The 24,542-nt window shown below is 35.2% G+C and overlaps 1 protein-coding gene across 1 annotated transcript; it reads left to right on the top strand.

Moving 5' to 3' along the window:
• Positions 1-8,838: 8,838 nt before the first annotated feature.
• Positions 8,839-9,207, top strand: LOC143561771 (auxin-responsive protein SAUR78-like). The gene has a single exon (XM_077049757.1). The coding sequence runs from the start codon at positions 8,839-8,841 to the stop codon at positions 9,205-9,207; it is 369 nt and encodes a 122-aa protein (XP_076905872.1).
• Positions 9,208-24,542: the final 15,335 nt, after the last annotated feature.

Raw genomic sequence — 24,542 nt, 5'->3', positions numbered from 1 at the left:
CATAAAAATATTAGGTGTCGCGATTTGGTCGCTCCCCTTTTTTTGGAGTCATCAGATTTGCTTGATTTTTAAATTGAGGCTTCTCATGCATTTGACCCAAATTCACGGGTATGGGTCTAATCAAACTCATATATTTCTTAAACGGGTTATAACATCTCATTAGATTAAAAACTAATCTCACCAAATATTTGATGTAAAAATCCTATAAAGTAGGGATATATTAAAAATTAATATATGATTTATTTAAAAAAAGATTTATATTATTTATAACTAAAAAACCAGTTTTATAGTAAAAAATAATAAACGGGTCTTGGGTCTCATCAAACCCATATAGCTTTTAAACCGGGTTATAACATCTCATTTATTTATGAAACAATTTATCATCATACCATAAGTATATTATTAACTTTTATACAATAAAAAAGATAAAAATTCAAAAAATAAATAAATATTAGAAACAAATATGTAATATAAACAACCCCAATAAAAAAATAAAAATTCAAAACCTAAATAGATATTAAAAACAAATAATATAAAACAACCCCCGCAATACGGGGATACAAACTAGTTATTTATATATTATAAGCTTTGTTTTTTAAACGACCAACGAAGAATAATAATATGATACGAGGAGATTGGTAGCAAGTTGTATAACACATCTATTATTCTCCAAATTTGTGTTAAATAATATACATCGATGAGTAGTTCAAACAAGCATCGTTAGAGGCCGTCTGTATGATCATTTCTTTTAATAAAGCGACAAGAACAATCTGAAATGAGGAAGAAATCTCTCTAAATCGGGGAATGTGACCTATAAAAGACAAACAAGTGATCTGAATATCAAAACAAGATTATATACAGTATATAATAACCTAAGGAAGGCGACATAAGGGCTCTTAAGTTGAAAGCTGGAATATTGAAATACAATATCCTTATTTTGTGGCATCTTGAATTTTGAGAGAGTAATTCTAGGAGTGGTGACCTACTAAGAATTTTCTAATCATGCAACTAAAAACATATATGTGAGTTTCTTATTAGCAAAGTAGATAAATAAAAGACTAGATATTACATATTTTATAGTTAACCAATGCATGGTTGTATGCAAACCCTAGTAATACATTCACATACTATGAGTCTAGTATGAGATTTGCTGACACTCGCCCCGATTACCCGAAAACACATACCCATTTACCTGAAATATATACCTGAATTATAAACCTGATAATTTTTCATTTTTAATTTTATTTTTCCTTAACCTTAGTCTAATAACACCTCATTTTTGTAGATTCATTCTAAAAAAATATATTGTATTTGGTATATGTATTTAAAAAATCATATTTATATTTTCCATGCTATCAAGTTTATACATAAAGTTATATAAAAGAGTTAAGTGTCATTTTAGTACTTGTGGTTTGGACTACTACGCAACTTTAGTACCTATTCTTTATTTTATGCAAATAGCTACCTCAGTTTCCAAATTCTTGCATTTTTAGTACTTTTTTTAACCCCGTTAACTTTCATCCGTTAAGTCAGGGGTATTTGTGTAATTCTATTATTATTTTCTTATTTCTTTTATTTGATCCTTCCCCGTTTCATTATTATCAGATCCTAACTCATAACCCTAATTCTCTAAACAAGTAACTGATAACCCTAATCGACCAATCGATTCCCCAAATTCGCTCATCAGTCGTCAATAACCCTAATAGACCAGTCGTTATGGCTGAATTGTGGGATGTGCGACCAGAATCTTCAAAATTCGATCCCGAAGTTGAATATGGTGAGTTTGATTTTACAAATTCTCAACTGTTTGAATCAAATACTTTACTTGTTTATCCTAACATTTTGTACACTTTAATTTTTCAACAAACGACCCGTACCAGTTTACAAAACAAATTCATCATGGTGGCAAGTTTAACGATGGTCCAGGAGGCAAAACTTACAATTTGGGTCATGTAGGCTTCATTGATAAGGTGCATTCGGAGTATTTTTCAGTCATTATTCTAAAGGATATGGTTGAAGAACTAAGGTATTTAGAAGAAGATGTAGTTTCATACTATTTCCATGGAGTAGACTTAGATGTTGGTTTAAGACTATTAGATAGTGATAAGGATGTGCTTTAAATGACTGAACAAATTCAACATACTAGAGTTATTGAGGTGTATGTTGAACATTTCAAAACACATCATAGGAAAAAACTGAATGTTGATAAAGGTGTTGAAGATTTGAATATTTTAAATGTTGGATGGGCTGTTGATTATCAGTTTAGTAGTGATGAGGGTGTTGTTGAGAATGAGGCTGTTGAGGATGATAAGGGTGATAATGATTGGAGTGATGAGGGGCCAGATGATGTTGAAGGGAGGGGTGATGTAGGTAGTTAAGAGAGTGAAGATTCAGATTACATAATAGATGAAGACTACTTAGATGATGATATAGATGTAAATGATAAAGATGAAATTAGGGCTGCTGTTGACTTTGACATAAGTGATGAAGGTGAAGTATTTGGAGATGAAGATTTAGGTTTGATTGATGTAGATGAGTTTGATGGTTATAGTGGTGATGAGACACCATTGGAACAAGCTCTTAAGCTTAGTAGGAAGAAGAATAGTGGTACAGAAGATGTGAATGCATTCGGAGTATTTTTCAGTCATTATTCTAAAGGATATGGTTGAAGAACTAGGGTATTTAGAAGAAGATGTAGTTTCATACTATTACAAGGTCCATGGATTAGACTTAGATGTTGGTTTAAGACCATTAGATAGTGATAAGGATGTGCTTTAAATGACTGAACAAATTCAACATACTAGAGTTATTGAGGTGTATGTTGAACATTTCAAAACACATCCTAGGAAAAAACTGAATGTTGATAAAGGTGTTGAAGATTTGAATATTTTAAATGTTGGATGGGCTGTTGATTATCAGTTTAGTAGTGATGAGGGTGTTGTTGAGAATGAGGCTGTTGAGGATGATAAGGGTGATGATGATTGGAGTGATGAGGGGTCAGATGATGTTGAAGGGAGGGGTGATGTAGGTAGTCAAGAGAGTGAAGATTCATATTACATAATAGATGAAGACTACTTAGATGATGATATAGATGTAAATGATAAAGATGAAATTAGGGCTGCTGTTGACTTTGCATAAGTGATGAAGGTGAAGTATTTGGAGATTAAGATTTAGGTTTGATTGATGTAGATGAGTTTGATGGTTATAGTGGTGATGAGACACCATTGGAACAAGCTCTTAAGCTTAGTAGGAAGAAGAATAGTGGTACAGAAGATGTGAATCATCCCTTTTACATTGGCCAAACTTTTGATGATAAAGATTCCATTAAGTGGTTGGTCAAGCAACATGCAATTGAATCAAGAAAGGAATTACATGTTAAGCTTAATGACAACCGTAGATATAGGGTGATTTGTTTAGGTGTGGACCCTAGACATGTTAGGTATGAAAGTAAAGAGGATGAGACAAAAGTAGTTGAGAATTCCAAGGATAGATCTCAAGCATCTTCTAGTGAGACATCAAAGGGTAATTCTGTAAAATCCAAACCCAAAAAGAAGGACCAGGTTCCCACATGCCCTTGGACATTACACATATAAAATGTTAGGAATAAAGGTAGTTGGGCTGTGAAAACATATTTTAAAGAGCACACTTGTTTGCAAACAATAGATGTGAGCTTGTGCACCATAAATTGGTTGGCTAGAGAAATTGAACCAACCATTAAACAAGCAATTCAACCACTAAGCCAAGAGATCTGGCAGAAGACTTGACAAAGAAATATCAAGTGCATATTACCCCATATCATATGAGCAGGGCTAAGACCATGGTTGAAAGGAAGGTACTTGGAGATTTTCAGGCTTAGTATGGTTATCTAAGGGATTACATTGAGAAGCTTATTAGATCTAATCCAGGTACAATAGTGAAACTAGATGTTGAACCTAGTTTCAACCCTAGTAGTCCCACAAGACAGTTTAGGAGAATATATATTTGTTTTGGTGCACTAAAGGAAGGGTTCAAGTTAGGTGGTAGAGATTTACTTGGTCTTGATGGGTGCTTTATGAAAGGGCCATTTCCAGGGCAAATTTTAACAGCTGTGGGAATTGAGGCAAATAATGGAATTTATCCAGTAGCATTCTCAGTGGTGGAGGCTGATTCAACTGATAGTTAGACCTGGTTTTTGGAGTGTTTAGGTGAAGATCTGGAGTTGTATTCCAATAGTAACTTCACCTTCATAAGTGACAGACAGAAGGTTTGTAACTGTTTGCTTATTTTTACATACATATGATTGTTTTTGTAACTGTTTGCTTATTTTTACATACTTAATATTGTTTTGTTTAGGGCATAATACCAACTATACAAAAGGTGTTTCCAAGTGCTGAACACAGGTATTGCATAAGGCATATACATGAGAAACATGAAGCCAATGTGGAGAGGTGTGATGTACAAAAACATGTTTCAGAAATGTGTTTTTGCAACAACACCACAAGAATTTGAAAGAAGTATGAAAACAATACTAGATAAAGATAAGGCACTCCATGATTGGTTGAAAGAGATCCCACCCAAACACTGGTCCAGAGCTTATTACATTGGTATGTGATATTATATTTCATTCAATTTATTGATATCAGTTGTTTGATTAGCATGTAGTTATAAGTTGTTTGATATCAGTTGATTAGCATGTAGATATAAGTTGTCTGATACTATATTTCCTTAAATTTATTGCAGTTAGGCCAAAATGTGATGTTATGTTGAACAATCTTTGTGAGGTCTTCAATAGGCAACTGATTCTTGCAAGGGACAAACCAATTATAACTTGCATTGAGTTCATTAGGGAATATATGATGAAAAGGATGGTTGTGGTGCATAAGACCATTGCTAAGTGTCAAGGGCCATTAACACCTGTTGCCATATCAATATTTGAGAAAATCAAGACTGAAGCAAATCTATACACTGTTATTTGGAATGGGAATACTAAATATCAAGTTACTAGTCCTACTAATGAGAAGAGAGCTGTTGACATCGAACAGAGGACTTGTTCATGCAGAAGATGGGAGCTTATGGGCATGCCTTGCAGGCATGCAGTGGCTTGTATTTATAATATGGACATGAATAGACAGGGTTATGGGATAGCATAGAGGTGGGTGGATGAGGTCTATTTTTAGAGACTTGGAAAAAGGTTTATGCAAAAACCTTGGAACCAGTTAATAGTATGGAGTTATGGCCAATCTCTCCATGCCCAAATACCTAAACAGCCCCAAAGTATCACAAGCAAATAGGTAGACCAAAGAAGAAGAGAAAGAAGTCTGCTGAGGAGACTCTTGAGTGAAGCCAAAAGCTTGCAAAAAGTGGTAAATTGAAAAGGGAAGGTGGGACTGTAACATGTGACATTTGCAAGCAGGTGGGACATAACAAGAGGTCATGTGGCAAGAGGGCACAAGGTGGGTCTGTTAAGGCTGGTAAGCAAACTGCTGGATCTGCTAAAGCTGTTGGAAAATCATCTAGGACTGGCAAGCAAACAACTGGTAAGCAAGCTGCTGCAAAATCATCTGGGACTGGTAAGGCTGTTGCTAAAAGAACAAGGGCTGGAAAACAAGTTGTGGATGCTAAAGCTGGTGCTAAAAGGAAAAGGGTTAAATCAAAGGTGAGGCTGCTACTTAGTCCTTGCATTAAGTGTTTTTAAACATGTGTTATGTTTATGTAATATTGACAAACTTATGTCCATGGTTTATGTGTTTTGAAACTTATGTTTGTGTAATGTTGACAAACTTATGTCCATGCTTTATGTGTCTTGAAACTTATGTTTGTGTATTGCTATGAAACTTGCAGTCGCAGCCAATTGTTGTCAAATGTTTGTGTAATGTTATGAAACTTATGTTACTGTGTAATGTTTGAAACTTTAGTTGTGACAATTGTTTAGACTCTTGCTTATTAGACTCTTGCAGATTCTTTTAGACACTTGCATTCTTGTGACTCTTGAAGTTTAGTAACACTTGCATAATGTTAACTGGATTGCCAAATAGTGACATTTCAATTGGATGCCCAAAAGTGACTATGTTGACCAAAGAATGACAAGAGCATAAGTCTAAAGCATGTGTATTTCATTAACACAAACAAACACCAAAAGACTAAAACAAACTCAACAAACACCAAAACATTAACACCCAAACATCCTTCATTAACACAAACACAATTACATGCTTAGCATTGTTACATTATAGTACTTGCATTAGGCCACAAACAACAATATTACATAACATTACTAAAGTCAAACATAAGGATACTAAACTAAAAGTCAATAAAATAGATAATAGCAAATGAAAAACACCCATTACATGCAAAGCATTTGTTTAAGCCTTCTGTTCTCATTCCCCATTTCTCTTCCAATTTCTTCAAGTTTTGAGTTCCACTTAGACAATTTTCTTGCATTTTCTTTATGTTCGTTAATTGACTTCAAAAGACCGGGTATAATAGCAGCTGCTCTCTGACACATCGGGGGGGGGGGGGGTTCAGCTAAAGAACAAACCCACAGTTTCGCCCCTTACAATAAAAATTATGAATTCAATTAGAAATTGGAGCACAAATTATGAATTAAGTAACACACAAACAAATTTTACCTGGCTAGCGCAACATTAAAATCGTCGACTAGGGTTATATGATGTCCACGAAGTTCGAATGATGGTTGGCGAACCACAAGAACACATAACCATTATCAATTGTGAAGTCTCTGTGATTTTGGAGAATTAGGGTTTATATGATGAATTTGGGGGAAATAAATGGGGGACAAGGTTTATAATCGGGGAGAGAGAAAACAAGAAAAGAAAAAGAAAAAGAAAAATATAGTAGTAAAATTACCCAAATGTCCTTCATTTAAATAATAGAATTACACAAATACCCTTGACTTAACGAATGAAAGTTAACAGGTTAAAAAAAGTATTAAAAATGCAAGAATTTGGAAACTGCGCAGTAGTCCAAACCACAGGTACTAAAATGACACTTAACTCTATATAAAATTATAGTAATATTATTTATTTTATAATAAGGTTTACATGTATGTATGTATGTGTCTTATTTAATTTGTAATAGTTCATATATAACTAAAAAAAATATATACGATAACTATAATGATAAAAAATATACTTGAAAATTCTAAAGGGATTTTTCTTAACAAATTAATGGGTATATAGTTACGATACCAAACAGGTAATTACCTGGCACATCCCTGACGGGTAAGGGCTTGGTATGGGACTGAATTTTACAAGCTGAGTATGGATATAGGATTAACATACCTAACCCGAACCCGAACCCGGCCTATTGCCATCAAGAGGATATATGTTACTTATATCAAATTGGTACTGTATTCCACTTGACAATTGTTCAAAAATTTTATCGACCATGCACATGTCGGTCCTAAAATGGATTCTGTCGTAACTTGATTTTTTGAACGATCGTCAGAGTGAACAGTGATTGAGAACCTACTTATTTACTGATTGGGTTTTAAACAATTTGGGTTCTTCGGCCCAACTTTTAATAAGGCTTTTGTGCCAGATTCTGTACTAACCTCAAATGTTCTTTCTACAATTATTCTTCCCTCAAATTGAGTGCTATCCTCTCCTTTTTGAATATTCATATAACATGTTATATTTTAAAAAGTATAATCAATACTTCTTGAAATTTCAAAACTTGAAGTTACAAAAATGGTAGAATTATTAAAAATATAGTTAAATAATTTATATACAAGTCAGGGTTTTTTTAGTTAGTTAAATATTTGATATACAAGTCAGTTTTTTTTCCTTTTTCCTGATGAAGTTAAAATCGGGTTACAAATAATGGTGACCCAACCAATAACTTTTAAACCACAAAACAAAGTGAAGCCGATATGTAAGATGCTCCGACCATTGCTTGAATCCTTCAATATAATTTTTTTAGCTAGGTAGTTTTTGGTATGCAAGAATGGTCAGATGGCACGGAAAAAACTATTATAAAGGAATGAAAAATAGAGTGTTTGGTTGGTCAATCAAATGAAATCACATGTTATACAAAAAATCTCATTTCTAATCTCATCTCTACTAAACATATAGAAATATTTCTTCTGCACCCCTTCTTTTTATTCAATAATTTATCTGTTTCACCTTACTTTCTAGACACCACCACTTGGTTGTCACCACTACCAGTTTACTACCACTGTCGCCACCAGCTGACCACCATTATCACACACCAAGTTAAGTCTTGACACACAAGAAAAGGTCAGGTTAAAGCTCAAAATGCTATTTTGATCATATTAGTTTAATCTAAAGCGTCCTATATTACATAATCATAGTCTATTTAAATACAAAAAGTAAGCAAAATAATTATCAATTTATCTCTAAACATGTAATTAAAAAATTTATTATCCCAAAGGTACTTTTAAATTTATTTTAAAAATAATATCTTCCACAATAGTTGGTATTCTTCAGATTAATTAAATTCAATTGATTTGTTATTTAGGAAAAAAGTCAAAATTGATTGATGAACTTAATGACTTATTATATTGCCTTGCTCATGGAAGGTCTCAAACTCCATCACAAACAAATCATAATAATATTTTATGAAACAATCAAGAATGGCCCTAAAGTTAAAACACCTCCTATTTGTCCCAACACCACCAATAATAATTTTATATTTTATAATTATCCAAAATTTTATATTGTATATATACTCACACCCACAGGACGAAATATCCCATCAAATTCCACCCACAGATAGTCTACATAAGAAGCCAACTTTCATCCCTACCTCCACTCCTCTTTATCTACACATCCATAAGTCCAAAACCTTTGTATTTTCATCCCAAAAAAGGCGAAAACGATGGCGAAAGGCGGAAAGCTAACAAAGATCAAGTCGGTTCTAAAGAAATGGCATTCGTTTAGCAACAACAAGCCGACTAGTTACACCAAAGGCGGCATAAATGCACCCACTTCTGATGAAGATGACTACAACAATATGAATCATGTTCATGCAGTCTACGTAGGCAAGTCAAGGCGTCGATATCTTATTAGCTCGGACGTGGCCCAACACCCGCTGTTCCAGGAGCTGGTGGAACGGTCGGGTGATGGGACTTCTGATGTGACAATTGAGTGCGAGGTTGTCTTGTTTGAGCATTTATTGTGGATGATTGAAAATGCTGACCCTCAACTAGAATCGTTACATGAGCTCGTGGATTTTTATGCCTACTGATTTTTATTTTTATTTTTTAAATATTTTTCTATATTAATTCTTGTAAGTTGTTATTGAATTCATGTTCAACCATTGATTTTCCTTTCTTGGATAACAAGCAATCCAATGACTTTTTTTGTTTTGATTTAAGTATTCAATCTAGTATTGTAACTCAACATGGTGTGATTATCACGTCTCTGATTTGATTCAACATAATATTATGTCTTTTGATTCTCAATATTTTTGCAATTTTGTAAACATTTTATAGTGATTTTGATAAGTTTTGCGTCGTTCAATACATAATCAATTATATGTACAAAACAAAGTGAATCAAATAAATACATATACATGTTTTTATTGTGATATATAAAACGGTCATTTAAGTTTTCTCTCGTCATATATATGTGACAAGCATGACATATGATTGCTAATTTCTTTCTTAAGTTCTTTACGTAAAATTAATTGTCATTGCTTGAAAAGGGAGTATCTTCGATAAAAAGCAATTACATCACAAAAACACTAAAATGAAGTAAATAGTTTGTAATCTATCGACCGATGACAACCATGAACCATCAAAGGATTTGACTTAACCGCCGTTGCCTTACTTTGCTTACTTTGCAGTATGTATTGAGCTTAGACGCGTTTAATACGTATAATACAGAAAAAAGTTCTAGAGAACCATCAAAATCGTATGAGGCACTTGAGTACACTGCTTACAAGATATAACATGAGAGAAAAAGTTAACAGATTATACATTTACACAACAATGTATTATGTATATACATGTAGTTATCACTTATCACAACTATTTAGTTAATATAGTTATTATTATATACATGTTATTTGTCCTTAAAAAACATGTTTGTGGGTATTGTTTACCGAAAGATATCTAGTATAATTGGTGTCATTGTCATATACCTTTTAATTGAATGCGACAATAGTGACCAAAAAATTTCGGTAGGTAGAAATAAAGAGTGTTTGGAAATGAATAAGATAAAAGAAAGTAGGCAAATGATTGGGGGTGGGTTGGTTGGATGCTTTTTTGTTTGATTATTCAACTTCTATGTACCAAACACCTCTCCTTCTTTCTTTGTCTCTTCGATATGGGTTTAACAATTAACACCTTTTTCTTTTTAATTATAATAATATATAGAGATATGAAACCAAGCATCGAAGAAACCTACACTAAGTAATGGAAGAGACGTGTTAATTTAGTTCCTTCACTGTTTTTTCTTCAAGTAGACGTTCTATAATTTTTGTAAAAGTATTGAACAAGAATTAAGAAGTATAAAAAAAGTAGCTAGTAGAAATAATAACTTGAGATATATTGATTTTAGTAGATGGGAAACATATATACTCATACCAAAATTAATATAGTACTATAACCAAGTTGTGCCCAAATAAACTCAAAACCAATGTATCTTGAAAGTGTTGAATTTTAATAATACTTAAGTATTTCATGAATTTTATTTTCTTTCTTTGATATGAAATATATGTTTACACGTAAATGGACAGAGCGTTGAAATTCGGTAATATACACGTTTCCCGCTGCATTATGAGAAATACATTTTGATTACTTAAATTTTTTCTTGAAAATTATTGGACGAAATGACCATCGCTATAGATAAGTTTTAATTACATGTCTTCCATCCTATGTAGTTGTTATCGTCGATATATCACCGATATATCACTGATATATTGGTTATCGGTCCTTGGCGAAAATCAGAATATCGGTTCAGAAAATTGGTGCCTATAATATCAACGATATTGACCGATATTTGACTGATATTGGACTAATATTTGACCGATATATCACCGATATTCCCGATATCAGTGTTTTAAGTCTTAATTATCAACTTTTAGTGTTCAATGTTAGTGTTTTAAGTCTTAACCAATTCTTACTTGCTACGATTGTTAGTGTTTTGCAATTTGTTAAAGGTTAATTTGTTAGTGGTATGAGACTATACTGAGTTATTAATGTTAAAATGCTATATAAATGAATTTTACATGATAATAAAATTACCGATATCTCACTGCGATAACCGATATTTCAGATATCGATCCTTGACCGATATCCGATATTTTTCCGCATTAACTGCTTAGCTTCCATCTAAGTAAAACACTAAACACACCCAATTAGACTAAAATTAACCCAGTTGTCCATTGTTGCCCTAAAATTAGGCAAGTTTTCATTTCTTTAACATGTAACTACCCTCATACCATTATGCGTTTTCGTGAGATGGAATGTCAACCGTTTATACTGATTTTGACCCTTCAAGCATGACTTACCTGGTAACATCAATAAAGAGAAAACTCAATAGAAACTCTATAAAATTACATTTTGAACTTGAGATCATAAGATCCTAAACCTCAACCATAAGATCCTAAACCTCAACCATCATCTTTATATCTATTGATCAAAATGCCAACCACATGCAAGTTCTTATTTAAACTTATTCTTTTCACTGAAGATAGTTACTATTTTATATGTATGAGATACAAGTTGGTGTATGTGCATCATCATCTTTACATGTGTCATGGTAGGTGTTTTCTATTGGTATACAAGGCCACCACAAAGAATATCAATTTTGCACCTAATATCCTTGGCGTTTGTGAAAGTACATAAAAAACCCTTTTATGTTTACACAGCTTTACACTTCATACTACTCCCATTGCAATCTCACAATCTCAATCTTACATTATAAAATTAATTTCTCCCTCTCCAATCTACATAATTTAACTCATCCCAATCTTTTATACACATTCACAACTCATCCCAACTTAAAAAAAGTGTTTTTTTTAACGAAGTTCGTTTTTAATAAAATTTATATCGGAATGTTCATAAATTTTTTTTAAGAAATATCGTGTATTTAATTATTTTTTTTAGTTAGAATATTAAAAGTTAATTAAATAATTAAGTTATCGGGGTTAGTTTGGATTGCAATCTAGGTTTGCTCCACCAACATAGATTGTCAATATAGATTGCATTATTTTTTTTTTCAATTTCTTTTTTAACTTTGGACACACCAATCTCATTATGAAATTGCCAATGAGAGTAGTCTCATGTTCTTCTGTTTCAATGGGTTTGTGCCGGTATTTTTCTGGCCAAATATGAACAATTCGGATAGGATTATTTGATTTGATTTTCTTACTTATCATCTAGGTTTAGTTCAAAACTATTTTTATTCATTCTATTATATATCCATTTAAAGTTTATAAATATGTTAACGTATAACTTATATATCATAATAATAGTTATTTTTCAAGAGTTCTAAATACATGTCGTGTTAAAAATTGATATATTTATTTAGGTGAAAAGATAGATGGAATTCGTTACCGACTATTGTTAGATTTGTTTTTAAGTACACCAATGTAAGAAGTAAGAGCCATATAAGTCATTCTAAGTGTCTTAACGCGCATTTACTTAGCTTTAAATTCTTAAAAGAATTTATGAGTGCATGTCAATCAAGTTATGATTCTGTCGCAACGTACATAGATAAAATACTCTTTCATATATATATATATATATATATATATATATATATATTTGTACTAGTTTTTATTCCCCGTATTACGGGGGTTGTTTTATATTATTCGTTTCTAAAATTTATATATTTTTTTGAATTTTAATTTTATTTATTGTATGGAAGTTAATAATATACTTATGGTTTGATGATAAAAGGTTTCACAAATAAATACGATGTTACAACCCGGTTTAAAAGCTATTTGGATTTAGTGAGACCCAAGACCCGCTTATTTGTTTTACCATAAATTTGTTTCTTAATTATAAATAATATCCTTTTTTAAAAAAAACAGATATTAATTTATAGTATTCAAGTCCCGTATCGATAATCAACACACGAATTAAACGAATAACTCTCGTTTATATTAATCAGAAAATATCACTCTAAAAACTTATTACAACTCTATCAAACCCTAACTCGGTTTGACTTTTGATGAACCCTAACTCGGTTACACCAAACTCACCATTATATATATATATATATATATATATATATATATATATATATATATATATATTTGTACTAGTTTTTATTCCCCGTATTACGGGGGTTGTTTTATATTATTCGTTTCTAAAATTTATATATTTATTTGAATTTTAATTTTATTTATTGTATGGAAGTTAATAATATACTTATGGTTTGATGATAAAAGGTTTCACAAATAAATACGATGTTACAACCCGGTTTAAAAGCTATTTGGATTTAGTGAGACCCAAGACCCGCTTATTTGTTTTACCATAAATTTGTTTCTTAATTATAAATAATATCCTTTTTTAAAAAAACAGATATTAATTTATAGTATTCAAGTCCCGTATCGATAATCAACACACGAATTAAACGAATAACTCTCGTTTATATTAATCAGAAAATATCACTCTAAAAACTTATTACAACTCTATCAAACCCTAACTCGGTTTGACTCTTGATGAACCCTAACTCGGTTACACCAAACTCACCATTATTTAATGTCTAACCATAACTCGGTTTATATAGACTAACCCTAACTTGTTAGCCAAGACATTACCAGATATAATAAAACCTAATTATTGGGTTGGGCCTTACACTTGGGCCAAACAACAATTGACCCAACAATCACCCCCTCAATTGTTGTACCCGAGTCACCCGACTCACCCCCTAATTTCCTACTCGAAATTGGTGGGTCTTCAACTTCACGCTTGTCAACATTCTCTTGATTCTCCCGAGACTTTTCATGATCTCTTGCAATGTTCTTTCGGCTCCACTTGGCTAGAAGACACACTTGCTTCGTTTGATCATCACACGCCTTCCCTTGGGCTTGAATCACTTTCTTGACCACACGTTTAGTTTCTTGAACTCTCTTCTTTGGACTTTGAATTTTGGAACTTGGATCTTTGTTTGGAATCTGACTCGTAACCGACTTGTCAACTTTCAGTCCAATACTTTGAAGATCCCTTCCTGCAAAATTCTTCATTCCAATGATAGCTCGTTTATCGGGACTTGTTATCTTGAGATTGATCTTGTACAATCGATTCTTGGTCATTGTCACCTTCATCAAAAGCTTACCTGTATCATCTTTAATGGTTAGCAAATCATGCTTCATGTGAATCTCGCATCCACCTTCCGTTGCTTGACAAAGACTTATGATGTTGCACTGTAAGCTCGGGAAGTAGTAGACATCGGTCAACAAACGTTGCTCCCCCGTTTTTCCTTCAATTAAGACTGACCCTTTTCCCCGAATATCAATACAAGATTCATCTCCGAACTTCACCTTTCCTGTGACTTGCTCATTCAATTCATAAAAATACGATTTATTACCCGTCATGTGATTAGATGCTCCGTTGTCGAGATACCAAACATCTTTCTCCATCGGCTCGGTTTCGAAACGCTTTGGAATCACACCATCTTCATTCAGGAAAACCGTTTTCTGATCTCCTTTAATCATTAATAAACTTGGATCAAAATCATCAATTTTGTTCAAATTAGATTCTTCCTTTTTCTTCATACGTTCCGGACACGAAGACGCAAAGTGACCGAACTCATCACAACGGAAACACTGAACCTGTGACATATCCTTTCTTTGACCCGTATACCTTGACCCACGATGTTGACCATCTCGGTTTTCACAACCATCTTGATCCTCATCCTCTCGATTTTGACCTCCGGTTTCACGGCCTTTTTCACGTCCCCGTGAACTCGACCAACCCTTACCTCGGCTACCGGACTGATCATACGACTTCCCTTTGTAATTACTTTCTGTCCGATTGAAAAGTAACTGACCTTGTGAATTTGAAGCGCGTTCTCTCCCTCGTAGACGTTCCTCAAACGCCTTAAGTCTTCCAACAACATCTTCAAACCTCATACTATCAAGATCAACCGTTTGCTCGATTGATGCTACCAAGTTGAAGTATTTGTCTGGAACCGCATCCAGTAACTTCTTCACCAAGACATCTTGCTCGAACACGTGACCAAGACCCGTTGCCTTTGAAACCATACCGGTTATTTTTCCCGCAAACTCGTCAACAGTCTCGTTTTCTGTCATCTTGAGTTTCTCAAATTCACTTTTTAACGTCAGTAGTCGAGCCTTTTGAACTCGCTCGGCCCCAACAAACTGTGCTTTCAAAGCCGCCCATATTTCTCGAGCATTCTTGTATTGAGAAACCTGAAGAAGAATATTACCTTCCATAACTTGGAACAAAAACGACCTTGCTATTTTATTCTTCTTCGCATCAATAACCGCACCCTCATTCGGTTGAACAACTTCCCATAACTCTTGATCATCTAAGATCGCTTCCACCACAATCGCCCATGTGATGTAATTAGTTCCATTAAGCTTTGGAACCTGCAGTGATATCCCCCCACCCGCTTTGAGTTGGATTATTGGCTCTTCTTTATCACCTGCCATTGACGTTGTCGAACACCCTTGCTCCACTTCGTTGGAACAAATACGAACAACTTAGTCCCGAACAACTTTTCAGAACCGAACCCACTGGCTCGTAACAACATGTTCACGATTACCTCTTGAAAAACAACTAATCTTGTGTAAAAAGAATATAATTGCAACAAAATATAAATATATTTATATTTTCTTCTTTCGTAACCTGTGTGCATAATAAATCAAACTGAATTCCCAGTTTACAATTTGTTGACTTTTGTGATACCCTACGCCCCCCCCCTAAAATTCTTAAATCACAAAAGAAATAAATCACGTAAATCGATCCCTGGTTTCGAACAATAAAGAAGGCCGATCAACAGAATATTCTTATTCTTCTTATCGATGCCTCCGTACAATATAAACGTTACCTCAGGTTCGCCTAACCTGCTGTCGTTTGTAGACACCGCAACCGCCGGAAGAACCGTAATTCCGCTGCCGGAGCAAACAAGTCTGACTCACCTGTTTTAGCAAATAGACCCCGATTCGGAAACCCAACTTGGTTCCGATATGCGCCGACGATAGCTTCTCCCAAGCCACCGATCGCTGCCTACCGATTATCGATTTCTTGAACTTGGCTCTGATACCAATTCAAGTCCCGTATGGAAATTTGGATTACTTCTTTCATTATATAGAAACATAGATATTACATCAACATAGCAGATAGGCGGGCAACAAGCTGCGCCGCCACCCCTTTCTGAATTGCAAACCCTAACCTGCTAAAGACATACTACTGCCCCTTTGGAGTCGACACATTGCTATGCACAACCCGTTGGACCCTGGTTAGGAAACGGATAACTTCCGGTGCCAAGGAGCCAAAGGTATCAAAAGCCAAAGTGACAAAAACATGTTGGTTCTCTTCGCAGGCTTTAGCATGTTTCTCCACCTTCTTCGTTTCATCCCTTTTCATTGCTTGCCCAGCTGCAAACCCATTATCCCTCAAACCAGCTAAGGGAGATACCCCTATGAGGTCAACACAAACGTGTTTTCCCCCGACCTAACTAAAGACGAGCAAATCTGCCGGTCGTAGAGTGGATCTCCCTTCCGTGGGGTCTGTAAGGAAGTTTACGGGGGCTTCCTTTTTAGCTTTTATCCCAGCTCGCCTTAAGATGTCCCAAAGAACGTCCCTTATCGATAATCAACACACGAATTAAACGAATAACTCTCGTTTATATTAATCAGAAAATATCACTCTAAAAACTGATTACAACTCTATCAAACCCTAACTCGGTTTGACTCTTGATGAACCCTAACTCGGTTACACCAAACTCACCATTATCTAATGTCTAACCATAACTTGGTTTATATAGACTAACCCTAACTTGTTAGCCAAGACATTACCAAATATAATAAAACATAATTATTGGGTTGGGCCTTACACTTGGGCCAAACAACAATTGACCCAACAAGTATATCCCTATGTTACAAGATTTTTAAATCAAATATTTGGTGAGATTAAATTTTAATTTAATGAGATATTATAACCCGTTTTAAGGGCTATCTGGGTTTGGTGAGAGTGTGAGACTCATACCCGTAAATTCGGGTCAAATGCATGAGAAACCTCTATTTAAAATAATCTAATGCATGAGAAACCTCTATTTACAAATAAAATAATCTGATGGCTTGAGAAAATATATAGAGCAACTAGAGAGCTTTTAAAGGCTTCGTTTATATATATTTAAGATATATTTTGGGACTTATGGAGAATTAACTAAATAAATTAAATTGTGATTAGTGATGTTATAAATTATAATTTAGTATGCTAAATTCCAAAAGTAACATACATACGATGTGATGTAAGGCCCATTCTACTACTGTAGGGTGGGCTCTATGTGTCTACATATAACAACAAAAGTACAAAACAAACGAATGATACTTCAACTTCAAGTATGGGCAAGGGGGAAAGAATGTCTTGTTCCTTCATACTGCTATTGTCCTTGTTTAGTGTGTTTGATAAGGCTGAGGGGTGTGGGGCTTCAACGGGGGCGCTAGAGCCCCTCCGCTCGCGCCCCCAGGCGCTAACACCACACCACCGGGGCTAACCGGGGCGCTAACGAGGCGCTAGCGCGGAAAAACATGCAGGCGCAAGCTGGTTAGCGGGAGAAGAGAGAGAAAAGCACGGGATTTGATGGTTTTTTGACCGTTGGGAGCCGACCAAACCCAAAAAAAAAATATTTTTCCTATATAATTATACCCCATTAAAGCCCCCATTAAAGCCCCCCATACCAGGGCCAGGGGCTCCAACGGGGGCTCCAACACCCCCCTTATCCAGTTTCTCTCTCTGCCACACGTCATAATATTATTGGTTGAAGCCCCCACAGGAGCCCCCATTAGAGCCCCCCACACCCCTCAGCCTAAGGGTTGAATGCATACAACAATTTGATTTGACAAGAACTCATACCTTTTTTATTCCTATTTTTGTAGCAATAGGTTTGGTTATGTGCTTACTAGAAAAACGAATATCAACAAAAGTTACAGTTTTTTTCACCTATTGTGACTCAAAACCATAAGCAAATCGGTTAAAGATGTGTTACAATATCCGATCAAGCTAAGGAGGATGAAGAAGGAATGTTTAAAAATTCAAGCTATTTCAGTTGTAACATGTTGGTTGATTTGGATAACAAGGAACGACAAGATCTTTAAAGGTAAACTAGTTTTGGTAGACAAGGTGGTGATTGGCATCAAGTCAATATCGTGCTTATGGGTAATGAACAAGGGTCAGAGATCAAACTTTAATTGGGAAGATTGGAGCAAGTTCAACTTTCTTAACTTTCCTTTGGATTTTATTTTATTTAATTTGTTGTTTTGGTTGTATGGGTCTCTTGTAACATGCAAGTTGTCTCTTTGAGTTTTTATATAATATTGGCCTAAAAAAACATACTCCCATAGTCCCATTTCTATCGAATACAAGCTACATCATGTTTTGTTGTTTATTTTCATCACATACGCGCCATAGAGGATAATGCACCTAATCCAACTAGCGTAGATCGAGAGAACTCTTAATCTTTCTAGGATATTGTCTACGAGAACGTGCTGCCATCGGGTACCATCTGGCTCCATTGAAGATTTAGGCCAGGGCTCCTGATGAGTCACCCCAAGCACAAGTTCAGTGTTATGTTGAACTAAAATTTTCTTTGGTGTCTAATGTCTTAATTAGTCGCATTGATGCAACTCTGGCCTTAGCTAGAGGAAGATCTAAGATCTCAAATATAACAACAATTTCCATCAAAACAATACCAGATAAGCAAGCTTGTTTCAAGATCTTGGAAATATTTAGTGCGGTGTTTTATAATCCAAAAAAAAAACATGATTTGCACTTAAATAATATTTCAATAGAGAGGCAATCGCATAGTCTTTTAAATTTTGTAATATATAGATTATTGATAGCACTAAAAGGTGTTTCTTCCGAAACCGAACTGAAAGCAACCGATAACCGAATTAACAAAAAATTGGCTATTTTTTGTACCCTCTATTAACCATACCTAATTGAAACATTCATATTTACATATCAATCCAGTTTTTATACATTCATTTCATGTACTTATACAATTATACCTCCATTTCATCTATTTATACCTTTAGTTTATGTATATGCATCAACTTCATGTATTCCTAAGAAAATTTTGGTCTAAGTCTAAAATTGATTTTATTGACTGAAATTAATCGAACCGAAAACTAAAAGTTTAACCGAATAAACCTAACCGATAAACCGAAAACCAATTTTTAACTTGGTTGAGGCTAATAACTGAACTGAACCGTGCCCGCCACTAAATCTTGGAAACCTCTACATGGGCTAAGATGTTGTCATAAACTCATAACTACCGTACCGACTTCCATAATCAAGTCATCAACAGTTCCAACACTGCCCAATTATGAATTTATGATGATATGATATTATCATCTACTCCTTTTCAATTCAAGGATGAGAACTGAAGCCCATTTAGAAAAGGGCCAGTGCTGTTTTAATTGAGCTTGATGAATCCAATGGGCCAAGCAAGTAAGACAAGTGTTGCGGCCTGTAACTTGTTGGCCTTCAATTAAAAAAGTAATGTTTTATCACTATTTACGATTTCTTGTTTTCCTCAACAATGTTGTAACATAACGGTGGTCTGGTCTACTAGCAAAACTTTGTCTTGGTTTCCTTCTTATAAATGCTCAAATCTTGGCAGCAACATTATATATATATATATATAGATAGATACATAGAGAGAGAGAGAAATAAATGTTGGTGTCACAAAAGTTTTTTTTTACAAATATTTTGGCCTTTTGTAATTACTTTCAAAGATTATAAAATCTTTCTGTTTGATCCAATGGTTTTAGTTAACTATCACAATTCTCTCTTGATCATACTTGTCTAAGTTCAAGTCTCCAATCTATATAAGGTAACAAGTTAATTTTTTTGGTTAGTTACCCCTTATGTGTTGCATTATTAGTTTTTTTTTTTTCATGTACATTTTATTTTAATTTTTTTTGGTTAAATATAATAAGATAATCTAACAAAATTATTTCTTAGGTTTGGTTCTCGTACGCGTAAAATGAACCTAATGGATATCCATCGAATTTCTGTCTACTCGCCGCCGTAATGCTTGAGTTTTTGTTTCAAATATGTTAACTTGACGGAACTATCTTTAGGGTTTAGTTCCAAACCGTTGCAAATATAGCTGTACTAACTAATTTTGCGACGACTCGTCGCTACAACAACCATGTTTTATTGACCGAATAAACTTTGATTTAAATGCATTTTTTATTGTTATTTTTTGTATTATATGCTATATGAGTCACTACTATTATGAGTGTTTACTAATTTATGATTTTTGTTTGATGTCTGTACCAGTACAAGCTTAACTGGTCACAATCGAATATGTGCCTGCCGTCGCAACGTGGCGAGTTGCCACCTAGTTCATTCAATAATTGGAATATTGGTTTTGAATAATTCCAACCATGCCCTATTGGCAAATTGGTCTCTACTTTAAATTTGGCTGTTAACAGTCCCAACTAAAGGGGTATTGTTCTTAACAGACCGCGACTAACGGACGTTAACGCTGTTAGTGATTTGCTGGCGTGGACCTTCTTCTCCGACCGCATCACACCAAAAACCTGCCGGAAACCTGCAACTCGCCTCCATTCTACCTAATATCGTTACACCGTCTCCCTCTCTCTTCAAAACACATCAGAAATGAGAAAATGAGGTAGATTTCATCTTCTTCTATGGTCAATTCCTAGATACCAAACCCGATCATATTTTCAAAAATTCAAAATCGATGTTACACGATTTACAAAATAAACATAAGGCTTTTGTTAAGGGGATCAAAATGAGTCGAATGATGTGTCAAGTACCTCGGATGGTGCACGATTGACGAGGGTGGACTTTGCCGGAGGCAATGACGGCGGCACGTCGGTTAGGTTTCGAATGTGTGTGTGTGTGTGAGAGAGAGAGAGAGACGGTGTAACTAATAGGAGAATGGATGCGAGTTGCAGGTTTTTGGCGTGATGCAGTCGGACAAGAAGGTCCACGTCAGCAAATCACTAACGGAGTTAACATCCGTTAGTCGAGGTCTGTTAAAAACAAATACCCTTTTAGCTGGGACCGCTACCAGTCAAGTTTAAAGTTAGGACTATTATTTGCTAATATAACACGGTAGATTATTTAAAACTAATATTCCTTAATAATTTACGCATCAATTGTTTAGAAATTACATATAGTTCAACAGTATCAACCTTTTTTCTTATCTTTGCGCGTATCTACATCTTCTCCTTTGATCCATCTTTTTTATACCAAACTTTTTTTCTTATTTTATAGGAAACACATTTTAATTTTATTATCTACTCTACAATTTTGTAAACTTGTTAAAAGCATGATATTTATAATGTTGATAATATAAAAGTACCAGTATTCTCTCTAAATGAATTAGGTTTATCAGTCATTGATTGCCATGTTACCGACCCGATCCCTCAGTTCACTAGGCTTATGTCACCCTTTAGTCTCAGCTTCTAAAAAGGTTGAGCCAACATTTGATATATTAAAACCATATGAGTCAAATAAGTTTAGATGAGCTCGTATGGTTATGATGGAGCCTAAAGTTTGAGCATGGCCCACGATGGCTCAAAGTTGGCCATATATTGAGAACTTAAAATTAGGCACCGTATGCTGACGATAGGTTTATCGTAAGCTTATGGTGGACCTAAATCCTATCTTAAAAAATGTTATCTTTTGAAGAATATTTAGTTAACAATTTTATTAGGCAACCCTTACTTACTCGTTAGTATTAGCTAATTATTGATGCGTACTTTTAGTGACTGAATGAATGATTGTAAAAAGTGTGCTTATGATATAGTGATTGTAACTCCCAACAAGGAAGTTGTGTTTATGTAAAATGGGGATGGGTATTAGGTTGTAGATTAACAAATTTACCTAAAATTGGGGTTGGAGAATACTTTATATAGGGATAGTAAAAAAATCAAATTTTATGGGAATATCTGAAACTCGAAACATGCGCAACAATTATTCGGGGTGTGACCAGCTATGAGATTGATAAAAGAAAATTTGTGTGTTTGGGTACGGGTATGATATTAGGTGTTGCCATGTAAGGGTGTTCATCGAATCGAATAACGAATTTCAAGGTAATCGAATTGAATAATTAGAATATTTGTTTTGCTGGTATTCGATTTGTATTCGTTTAAAAGCTGGATTATACTATCCGTATTCGTATTCGTATTATATCCCATATTTGAAATTCAATTATATTCGTATCTGAAACTCAAATTCGAATAATTCGATTTGATTCAAGTTCACACGTATTCGTATTCGTATTATATCCCATATTTGAAATTCGATTATATTTGTATTTGAAACTCGAATTCGAATAATTCGATTTGATTGAAGTTCACCCATGTCAAAAGCTTCAAAAATCACAATCATCGTTGTTAGGGCATGAATTTTATGCTGAGGATCCTTAATCCTTAACTATCTCGTGGATAGATTATCCTTGAGATGTGTATCAGGTTATAAAGGATTAACGATCCTCGGTATTATTTGTTTACTAATGATTGCATTTAGTATGGTGGTGTGTTAGACAGGTATAACAATTTTAAGGCGTGCTTGCATCAATTATCCTCATGGAGTATTCTCTAGCTGGAGTATGAATCCACGATCCTTATTGAACATAGCTAGTAATGGACGATTTCATGTGAAGACTGATGTTTTAATATCAACAACGACTCTTAGACTTGTTCTTCCACTTATTTCACTACTGGACTTCTATGGCACGTGGTCAAAGTGATGGGAGTGGCTAGTGGAGGACTTGTGGATTATTAGGAGTTATTGTTAGTTGTATTTTCTTTATAATTATCGAGTTATGATCGATTAGGAGACACTTGTATTCTCACGCACACTAGATCAGAAGCAATTACTCTCTCTACTCACTAGTTTACTTTGTAACATCGATCATAAACTCCACAACACTTGTAACCACCTTTTACCATTAATAAACTTGACGGTGATAGTTTTCACTGTCCGAGGGTTTTTTGTGTCGGAGATTATTATAATCACGTACCATCCGACCAAAGATTATCTTGTTTAAGATTAGAACCAGCACAAATAGACTCATAAAGGGAAGTGTATAGGACACGGAAAGTAACGTGATCAGCTAATCACAGCTGGTCACTGTTATTACCTGTTAGCCTTACTATCCTTGTACTAAATAGTTCCTTGAGTGATGACGTTTGTGTTTTCCCTTTTAGAAAACAATGGCTGGAGCTGGAGAATTTTCTGGGGCTGGAGGTCGCACTGGACATCGTGGCAGACCTCGTCGTGTCCAACAACATTCGGTAGAAACAGCTTCCAACACCGGAGCTGAAGGAAGCGCAGCTGGAAGAAACCCTGGTAACAATAAAGGGGTTCAACTCGATCCCTTAATCCAAGCAGCTATTGTCCAAGCAGTAGCCACGGCTATGAAAAACATGAATCCGGAAGGGTCTGATGGAGGATGTGAGAGAACAGCTGAAGGAGCGGGAGGAGGTGGTAGGAAAGATGATGAAGGAGAGAGGGGGGCTTTGAGTGTGGTAAGGTCTGTGAAAGTTGACGATAGGAAGAGGGGACGAGGTGGTTGCAATTATAAGTCCTTCAAGGGTTGTGATCCGCCGAAGCTGACCGGTTTGGGAGACGCAATCGCTACCCTTCAATGGATAACCGCCACGGATAAGATTATCCGCATCAGCGAGTGCCGTCCCGACCAAGCTGTGGGTTATGCCACTCAGTCATTCGGTGATGAGGCTATGTATTGGTGGGAAAGTGTGGAGCAGAAGAAGACTCGAGACGAGGTTAAGGCCATGAAGTGGGAGGATCTGAAGGAGTTAGTGATGAAGAGATTTTGTGCTTATGCAGAGGTAGAAAAGGTCGAGATGAAGTTCTTAACACTGAATTCAACCGTCTGTCAAGGTTGGTGCCAGATAAGGTAGACACCGAGGCCAAGCGGATCAAATGATGCCTTAGGGGACTGCCGCAGAATATTCGTGTCTTGGTCAAGGCGGGTAGACCAGGTACTTTTGATTATGCTGTGGGGCTTGCAGAAATGGTTTATGAGGACTTGGCAGATGAGGTGGTTATGAAAGAGGAGAAAGAGAAGAAGTGGGTCGCTCATGCCAAACGACCCGGTACTCAGTTATGGAACCCCTAGAACAAGCAACCAAGAGTTTGGAAAAAGAGGTCGTGTAAGACCTGCGGAAAGATGCATGGTGGTGAGTGAAAGTGGGGTAAGAGTTTTGATATGTGTAACAAGTGTGGAAAGGCTCATGGTGGGGAATGCAGGATGGGGTCGAATGCATGTTATAAGTGCGGGAATGTAGGGCATTATGCCAATGAGTGCAATGCAAAGCCAGCATGTTACAAATGTGGCAAGACAGGCCATATGGCAAGGGAGTGCTCT

The sequence above is a fragment of the Bidens hawaiensis genome, unplaced genomic scaffold, assembly GCF_021521415.1.
Source record: "Bidens hawaiensis isolate Kalapana, Puna unplaced genomic scaffold, B.hawaiensis_p1.1 tig00001179_1, whole genome shotgun sequence".
Lineage (NCBI taxonomy): Eukaryota > Viridiplantae > Streptophyta > Magnoliopsida > Asterales > Asteraceae > Bidens > Bidens hawaiensis.
This window is presented reverse-complemented; position numbering and strand designations above follow the sequence as displayed.

Bases quoted from the DNA above. Each gene is read 5' to 3' on its own strand.
- LOC143561771 (XM_077049757.1), top strand. From the start codon at position 8,839: ATGGCGAAAGGCGGAAAGCTAACAAAGATCAAGTCGGTTCTAAAGAAA.